Source organism: Schistocerca piceifrons, chromosome X (genome assembly GCF_021461385.2).
Source record: "Schistocerca piceifrons isolate TAMUIC-IGC-003096 chromosome X, iqSchPice1.1, whole genome shotgun sequence".
Taxonomy (NCBI): Eukaryota; Metazoa; Arthropoda; class Insecta; order Orthoptera; family Acrididae; genus Schistocerca; species Schistocerca piceifrons.
The window spans coordinates 881,095,108-881,104,946 of NC_060149.1; the positions used below are offsets into that span (position 1 = coordinate 881,095,108).

The window sequence follows — 9,839 nt, forward strand, 5'->3', positions numbered from 1 at the left end:
TTTCCAGCGGTCAAAACAGACTCCTAAAGAAGCCTTCGCCGCTGCCATGGAATCATGGCGTCAGCGTTGTGAAAAATGTGTACGTCTGCAGGGCGATTACGTCGAGAAGTAACGCCAGTTTCATCAATTTCGGGTGAGTAGTTAATTAGAAAAAAAATCAGAGGCCTTAGAACTTGAATGCACCTCGTAATTATGTCGAAAATTTGATCCAAACTTAAGCCTTACAAGCACAGTAGTTTTACAGTCAGACGGCCTGACAAATACAACAATATAATTGTTTATTTTGTGCTGTTAAAATTCACAAAACTGTTAAGAAAAATTTAAACAAATGTCAATTCCACAATTTGTAAGTGGTCGACTAAGCCGGTGAGGTAATAAAGTGTGACAATGAAGACCAAAACACTTTGAATGCAGGAAATAATTCGTGCAGTCACAAAATTTTGTACAGGAGTAAGTGGGAGTGCCATGAACAAAAAACTAGAAATCCTGACCAGTGAGGACAGTGTGTGGGAACAGAATGCATTTGAAGGTCACTTTTGCGCATTTTTCTTCAATAATTTGAAAACTACAGCTTCTAGCGAAAATGTATCCCAATACACAATTTAACTACTTAAAATTTCCGACAAAAAGGCCCTGTTCATTTTTTTCTGTAGGACTAATGGTTTGCACATAGCAAACGAGAGAATATGAAAATCTTGAGCATGGTTTTCAAAGTCAAAATATAATGTCGCGGGTTGTATAAAATGATATTAGTAAGGGTAGCTGAATCACCCTGTATATTTCAACGTAAGTCAAGCAACGCATTACATTAGATTACTGTTCTACACTTGAACATGAGTAGTCCTATTCCATCAGACATTCACATCCACTTTGGGAGAAATACTGTGGATGTGTGGTAAGTGGTTCTACTCAGTGCAGCCCACTCTACAAGTGCCAGTAATTCCTGAATAGAGGAGATTTATGAAGCCAGCCAGCAAAACAATTAAAGCCAAGAGAAGTGCAGTAATGTTTTGGTCACTTGTTAATTCGGCAGCAAGTGACAACACCATTACACAACTTTGTAATATGCTGTCATCGCCAGAAAGCAGTAAGGTGCCACATTTACCAATCCAATCACTTTCCCATCAACACCAAAAGGTCACTGACAATACCACACTTACAAATTATACAATTCTCCATCAATGTTTACAGGAATGTATTTGACATATTAGCTCACTTTCCAATACCTAAACAAGAGTTACATAAAGTAATTTCACCTGTTCACTTATGAGAACTGGAAAGAAAATGCTGGCTAAGTACAGTCTGTCTGTCAACTGAAAAACAAGGAGTGCTCATGGTGGAGGAAGTTGCCTTACCCAGACAAACACTGCAGCTGCTGTACAGGGTGATTAAGAATTGATTTCCCCTCCAGCAGTGTTGAACAGCACATAGGGATTTATGTAGACTCTGTTCATACGTCTTAGTATGGTATTAGTAACTCATATTTGTATACCATGTAGTGTTTATGCATTTTGTGGAAAATAAACACCCCTGGGCATGGCTGTACACTGCACTGCCAGTGATCACACAAGACAAACTGTGAAAAGATCAGTATAATTTTGTGAAACACCCTGTAGTTCTTTCTTGTGCCACATTGCAGTAGGGATAATGGAGAATCACCTTTGCTCTTTGGTTTGCAGACCTATGAAGCAGAGGAGGACATGGCCACAATCTGGTGAACTAAATTCCTTCAAGCTTCTACCCTCCAGTCCTACACCCTCCATTCTGTTACACCCCCAGAACACAATTTATTCCTTAATTGGTTCTGCTGCAGTTAGATGTGACACACACATATAATAATAAATATTTAATAAAATAATTGAAAAAGACAATACCAGTTGTGCATTAAGCCCTTACATCAGGGTTTTGTGTACAACAACTTTCCATGAATTTGGTTCCAAAGAGTCTCATCAATGAACTGTAAAGAAACCCATCTGAATTACTACTGAGCTTTTAGAGTGTTTGAGAATTAGGCCTTCTGAGTGTGTGAGAACTGTTTATAAAAAATTTATTATCGCAATCTTGCAATGGGAAAATGTGGTGCAAGTAGCAGTATCTCAATTCTGGCCACCTAAATACACCATGAACAAACAAAGCAACACTCACTGCTTTTGTAGCTTTAAAGGCATTATCTGTTGGGTGTTTCAGTGATTCTGATTGTCAATGCTGGAATTTATCTGTAAGTGCTTAAATAACTGATGAGAATTCTTGCCCACCTTGTCAGTGACCAACAGTACATGAATTTTACACCACAATAATGCGCCAAGCTTCACTACAAGACCAGTGAGTCGATAGGAACACCCTGACTCTATACAGAGTATTCTGCAGTGTCACCAATTTGTAGTCTCCATCTGGCCCACAACACATGCTCTAGGGCCTTGGAGTCCACCTTTTGTTTCTCATAAATCTGATATACCTTGAATGATTTTGCTCTAAATTGTTCCTATAATTTTTTTTTTCTTTTCTTTTATTTACAATGCATACAAATGGCAGAATAGCCATCACTACATCTGAACTAATATGAAGATAAATGCCAACTGTTCAACACAAATCCAGAAGTGCACTCAATAGATGAAAGTAGTTGACACTATGGGCTGGTATGTCAAGTGGTACATGTTCCCATTGCTGAAGATCTTCCAATAAACTGGTGGTTTTTTTTAATGCCCACTCAAACACATGCTTTTGGTGACCCAAACTAGGTCAACATTGCCTCATCTTCCTCATAATGTGGACCACAACTCCATGTCTGCATATGTAGAGCACCACAAAATATACTTAGAAGAAAGTAGTTCTTAACCGCCTCAGATCCTCACTGATATGCCCTATTTACAAGGAAACAAAAATGTTTTGGATTTATAATTCTTACTATGCAACAACTTCACTCAGTGTATGTTGGAGAGTCTACAAATGAATGTTATTTAACTTACTAGAAGAAAAAGCAAAAAGATTGCACTCAAGTGTTCTGTATGAATTTCAAAAGAACTGTGGCACTGTTGATTTCTGTTTTCACTGTGCCAATTTTAGCAGAAAAGTACTGAACAATAATGCAGTCTCTATATCTGCGTTATTGATTTTGAGAAGCTTTTTGAAAGTGAGTCATGATGTACTGTGGACATTACTGTAAAAAATTTCTATCATTTATGACAAAGTCTCCAGAAAGAGATAACATGCAAGGTCTGTGTGGTTTGTGCTTTTCTGAGACACTGTTAGAATCTGCAATTATCAATTACGTGCTGAAGAATGCTGGTGGTGTTAACTTAAAATAAGGAGCTGAGAGGAGCCTCTAATTTGCAAAGGCTCTGATGGTACAGAAAACAGCTTTTTTTAAGTAACATACATGAAAATTTTTGCAGTTATGTGCCTGTATTTGGGGGGGGGGGGGGGGGGGGGGCGACACCAAATTAGCAGGACCAATTTCCACGAATCATACGATATGTATGGGTTGAATATCAATGTCATGAAAACTGAAATAATTGCTTGTGAATTTGTTTCTGAAAATACTTGTACTGGGAGAAAGAAATGTGAATATGTGGATAAATTTTAGTGTGTGGGAAGCATTGCAACATCAAAAAGGTAATTAATAAGCCATAATGGTGTAACAGCAGCAGCTACATAGTGCCACACAGTACCAAGTAATTAGAAGAACACAAAGCAGGCAGATTGCAAATATTAATTAAGGGGCGCAAGTTTAAATACCTACATCTACAATTAGAACAACATTCTTGTGTGTATAATTTGCTGATGTGCCTTCAAGAAAAAAACTTGGAATATGCTAGCCATGCAATATTTAATTACAGTACAAGGGCAGTTACTGTGCAATATGCTTAAATCTCCAGCCACACCTTGCACATTTGGTCACACCCTTTTCTGTGCATTATTACAATTATTTTATCATCTCTTGCTTGTAGAACAGGTGTAACTCCCATGAGCCACTTACATGTGAGAATCATTCCACTACTGTTAAATCTAGACTGTTGAAGTGTGGACTCTAGCAGCAGTGAGCAGCCTGTAGTACTCCTTATAGATAGATGGAAAAATTGAGGAAAGTAACTACAGTTGCTACTGTACACTCTATCAATTACATCAAGAACAAAAATGAGGTGGTCTTACCTGCTACACAACACTCTTATCAGACTTACTACTAAGAAAGAGATCAAACCCGTTTAGATTTTGACCATACTTCAAATGCACTTTTAGGTATATTACTCTGTGTGGTTGGGACAATAGATTTCACTGCAGCTGCAACCCTGCAAGGAGTGAAAAGTCACAAATGTTCCCTACAGTTGAGTATCACTCATGACAATTTTTATGCCATGCAGGTGACTAGACCCATCTGTTGCTGAGACTTCTTGACATATGTGCATATTATTCCAAACATTAATGATGCAAAGAAAAATCTCATGACAACATATGTTGGCAAAAGAGAATGGATAATTGTTGCTGAAACTGTACGTAAACTACAGGGCAATGGTACAAAATTAGTATGGACGTCATAAACAAACTGTTAGCCACCAATATTATTGGGGCTCTGCTTTGGATTCAGAAATTGTGCTACTACTTTGGCTTTCCTTATGATTGAAGGATAACTAACGCAGCATACAATACTCATTAAAATTACCTTGCGACTGACATTTCAGCAGACTGAATGGTAGCGGCCAGCCGCAAGCCAATCTTCGTTCTTTATTGAGCACCATGTGTAGCATCTTGTTAAGTGTGGTTGGCTACATGCTGGAAACAGCCCCCCCCCCCCCCAAATCAAAGCAATCTGTCAGTCACAAAACAATTTTAATTAGAGTTTACTCTTATTTGCTCAATAACATGAAAATTGCTTCTCACATCAAACAACGCCAGCAAATCTTTGTGATGTTCTTCTTCATGTGCATAGCCAAATAAAGCACCTCCAAGGTTTGTGAAACTAACAAAATTCACTGTACACTTCTTGAACTCCCTCCTAAGATCCCTGGGTTCTCCACTAGTGATTTTCAGAAGTTTAGGCATCTTGTGAAGCTGTCAGAAGAGGAATAAGTTGACCATACAAGTGTCTGAAAAATGTGAATGGATTGAAAATTTTGTGGTAAACAGGACTCCGTACGGTATTTTAGATGGAGAGTAATGAACAGAAGTCAAAGTAACTTCAGATATGCTCCAAGGAAGTGTACTAGGAGCTTCACCATTCTTGTTGAACATGAGTAGTAACCTCAAGCTACAGGTGGTACAGTTATCTATATGGAGGTACTGTCTGAAAATAATAGTAGTATAAATAGTGTCACATCTTGACAAGTGGTGTGCATATTGACAACTTGCTTTAAATGTTCAAAAATGGAAAACTTTGCACTCACCAAACTGAGAAAAGTACTACTGGTATCCTGTAGCTACAATACCAATGAGCCACAGCTGGAACCAGACTATTTATACAAATAGCTGAGTGTAACAGTTTGTGGGGATACGAAATGGAATGATCACAGAGTCAAGGCCCAACTGTAGACAAAGTAGATGACAAGTCCAGGGCTAGGATACTGGGAAAATGCAATAAGTCTACAAATGAGACTGCTTAGACAGAAAACTGCTAAAGTGTGTGGGATCATTACTGAATATGATTCACATGAGTATTATATATATAAAAGCATAGCAACACAAATGTTCACAATTTTGCTTGGCTCATAGGGGAGCACCACAGAAATGCTGAAAAACCTGAATTGACAGACACACCAACTACATTGTGAAAGCCTACACACACACACACACACACACACACACAAATGGAAGACACTAATATGGGAACCTGGGAAAGCATCCTCTATCATCCACTCCTCAGGGGTTTGCAGAATATGAATATAGAACGAACAGAATATGTATGACTGGCTGTTCAGTGCTGCTGTATTTTTTTGTGGAGGGGCTCAAGAAGCTGTCTATTCCTGAGGGGGGGGGGGGGGGGGGGGGAGGAGGGAGGGGGGGGGGGAGAGAGCGCCATTGCCACCAAACAACTAGTCAATTGTAGTGTACAATTTGGGAAGTTACTGAAAGTCCAATAGGTTAAATCTTTCCAATTAGCATGTGGCAAGTGACATCTTTAAAAATAGTGTAGTGAAGTTGCATAAATAAATGCTTTGACATGGTTAAAACTAGGAGGGTAAGCTGTTAAGTTTTCATAAAGTCTCCAATGAACTTTTGACCTTCACAAGCTAGTACTGTCTTCACAGCAGACATTTACATTTTTGAAATTTACACTACATATTTCTTAGCTTTCAACATTCTGTGGTTTAAATCTCTCCATGGGAAAGTCAAAACATGATTAGAGCATGATATTCATGCATATCACAAGGTTTCTCATGCTAGTCTATACTCCAACAGAGCGATGTGTTACCAAGAGATTTTGGTCAGTTTTGAGGTTATTTCGAATTAAATGAATGTCACACATCTCTTAAAATTGAATATGTTAACTCACACTGCACTCATGTATGTAGTCACAGGTGGATTCTTCACCCCAATCCAAGTCAACAGGTGCATGAAAATTTAGTGAACAAATGGCATTTTGTACCATATAAAGCCCAAACTCTGAATAAGTTCATTTAGTTTCAAAGTACGCTGCTACATATAAACCAGTGACATTAATTACAAACACTAATTGAAAACCTTATGCAATGACATTGTATCTTTTTCATGCCACAACTTCCAAGTATAATTTCTGGAATCACTATGGTGCAACAAAGCACAGCTCAGTTTCATACTTTAAGCACACACAAAATTTAATATGTCTAGGATACATGGATGGGACAAGAAAAAGAAAAGGCAGTGCTGGTGCAATGAAAAACAGCTATCTGCTTTGCTTGCTACGTGTAAATACTTTATCTGATGTTGAATGATTATTATTGGAACATGAATAAGTTTAGTATAATCCCATACAATCAGCAATTCATTACATCAAATAGAGCCAGTTTCCAATCTAAATATTACAAAAACTAAAATATAGCACTATCTTCCAAAGGACAATAGAGCGCTCCAGAAACAAACAAGAAATAAGGAACATACCACAGACAAGAAACAGTGTTAATGAAGAATGAATGATACCCTGCAGTCAAATACAATTCCCAATTTCTTGAATCTGTACACCTTAAAATTGCATTCCATACACATACTAGGGTTTCTGCCAAGTTACAAACTCAATACAACCATGCAAAAATAAATCACACAAAAAAACAAAACACTACAAGCACCTACAAACATTTAGAGTAATTTTATACCTGTATTTAACTAACCCTTTAAAATCAGTTACTGGCCCCACACAGTTTCGTGACAATGCATCAGCAAACACAATGATTACATAATACACACAAAATCTTAAGTGTAACAAATAGCCTAGTAGTTACAAATCTGTCTGTTACATTCTCATGTGAGACTTGAAGTTTCTACATTTTCTATATTACAATATAGCAAAATGTGTTCTAATTATTGGTAATTTTTTAAAAATTAACATGTACTTTCTGTCTGATTGTAACATTTACTCATGTATTTGCATAAAAAATCTGCAAAATCCATTTATAATTTGCTTTCAAACTGCAAGTTGTGTTCCACATGAAACACAGTCCAAAATACTTCTTTTTATGCCGGGCTGAAAAAGTTTTAACATTATTTGCATGGCTCTCTCTCTCTCACATACAAAATTCGTATAAACAGTACAATGTAATGACAATGTACACAAACTAAACCAGACATTACTGTTTTTATATACTATAAAGTCTCCTGAAGCCAAAAATATACAAACATTCTTTTATATTTACATTGCATATCACTGACAATTATCCTCATAGTGACATGTCACCCTGTGTGTTTTGTAAACATACATTAACTGGTTTATTAATGCGACGCTCGATTAAAATAAAAACACTAACACGACCTGATCTGTAATCCATTTCACGTAAGATTCAAAAAACAGATCGCCGTTTCAACAACGATCTTCATTTGCTACTGGAACTCGGAAAACACACCTTTATTACCACCACAACCTACAAACTATCAGCAGAAACTTTTATAATACAATATTTACAGAAGTCAACGCTCACGTAGATGCTGTTACACAGCAGTGATTGATCGAAATTTCGATTTTGGCTCCAGTTAACACTAATTTCTGCAGTTAAACTACGAAATTACGACAAATACATTGGGAAACCCAAAAGTAATCTATAGAAAAGTCGGTAAAATACACAGAAATTACAGAAAAATTATTATTTGGCGGTGAAGTAACATCAATATACTGCGCAAGCTCCAAACAATAACAAAACAAAAAAGTTAATAGCACGAAACATATGTACATCGAGACATCTTATTTGATCTCTAAACACAGAAAATACCAACGGCACTTCACTGTTGAGTGTTCTCTAATAATCAGTAAACAACAGTAACTAAAAGTCAACACAAGGATCCGCGCAATTATTGTAGCGCCAGATATATTAACGGCCATCTTCGTTGTTACGATCTCCAACATCCTTGTTCCACGATCTCTCCGCGGCACAAGATCACTTTTATAATGAATTGAACAACTTGCGTTCTTTTCGTTTTTAAAAACAATAAATGTTTAATAATGTTGGTATTTGATTAGTTGCATAAAAATCGCGAGTTTTTTAACTTACCGATGTAAACTGATGTTGATACGCCATATTCACTAAGTTATTTCAAGACATTGAAGCAGAGACGTAAAGTAGCGGGCAAAGACAACATTTACGAAGTTTCATATTAACGCAACTCTACACCTCGATGACAATTTCGTGCACGAGTTCAGCGGTAGAGAGCACCCCTCATAATATAGCATCATATTAATGAAAGTAATAGAAGTAGAGAGTCGTATTATGACAACAAAACAGAGAAATACGGTATCCAAAGCCAATTTATGATTAATATTTACAACCGTAATGGAACTTGCAAATGATATTGAAATATCAAATAGCTTTGTGCGAGCCGTTAACATATTTGTTTCCATTCATCTGTTACATATTGTATTTTCTAATTCTGGGCATGTTAGAATTGCAGTTCGAACAGTCATTAAAAATAATTGTTAAACATACAACAACCGAGAAATTGTATTAAAGGTTAAATGTTGCATCGTTATAACCAAATGAATAACTTCTATAATATACATTACGATATTATAGTGTGATTCAAAAAGAATACCACAACTTTAGGAATTTAAAACTCTGCAACGACAAAAGGCAGAGCTAAGCACTATCTGTCGGCGAATTAAGGGAGCTATAAAGTTTCATTTAGTTGTACATTTGTTCGCTTGAGGCGCTGTTGACTAGGCTGAAAACCAAACTACCCGAGGCAGCCCGTGACAGAGCACTTCATCACTGGCCTCCAAGAAGCCCTGATCTTACCCCCTGCGATTTTTTCTTATGGGGGTATGTTAAGGATATGGTGTTTCGGCCACCTCTCCCAGCCACCATTGATGATTTGAAACGAGAAATAACAGCAGCTATCCAAACTGTTACTCCTGATATGCTACAGAGAGTGTGGAACGAGTTGGAGTATCGGGTTGATATTACTCGTGTGTCTGGAGGGGGCCATATTGAACATCTCTGAACTTGTTTTTGAGTGAAAAAAAACCTTTTTAAATACTCTTTGTAATGATGTATAATAGAAGGTTATATTATGTTTCTTTCATTAAATACACATTTTTAAAGTTGTGGTATTCTTTTTGAATCACCCTGTACTTATTATTTATCACTTTCCGTAGAAGCATGTAAGTCAAAGCCACTTGCTCATGGTACGAGTCTGTACATAGTGTACAGAATGTTGATTAGAATATT

At 37.0% G+C, this 9,839-nt stretch overlaps 1 protein-coding gene across 2 annotated transcripts in view; it reads right to left on the reverse strand.

The window, feature by feature from the left end:
- LOC124721466 (serine/arginine repetitive matrix protein 2-like) overlaps window positions 1–8,733 on the reverse strand; it is a 156,740-nt gene extending 148,007 nt beyond the window's left edge. For both annotated transcript variants that reach the window (XM_047246457.1, XM_047246456.1), the window contains exon 1: window positions 8,667–8,733. In XM_047246457.1, coding sequence (XP_047102413.1) covers window positions 8,667–8,693 — 27 coding nt within the window. In that variant the 5' untranslated portion in view covers window positions 8,694–8,733. The remainder of the gene's footprint in view (window positions 1–8,666) is intronic.
- Between the last annotated feature and the right edge of the window lie 1,106 nt (window positions 8,734–9,839).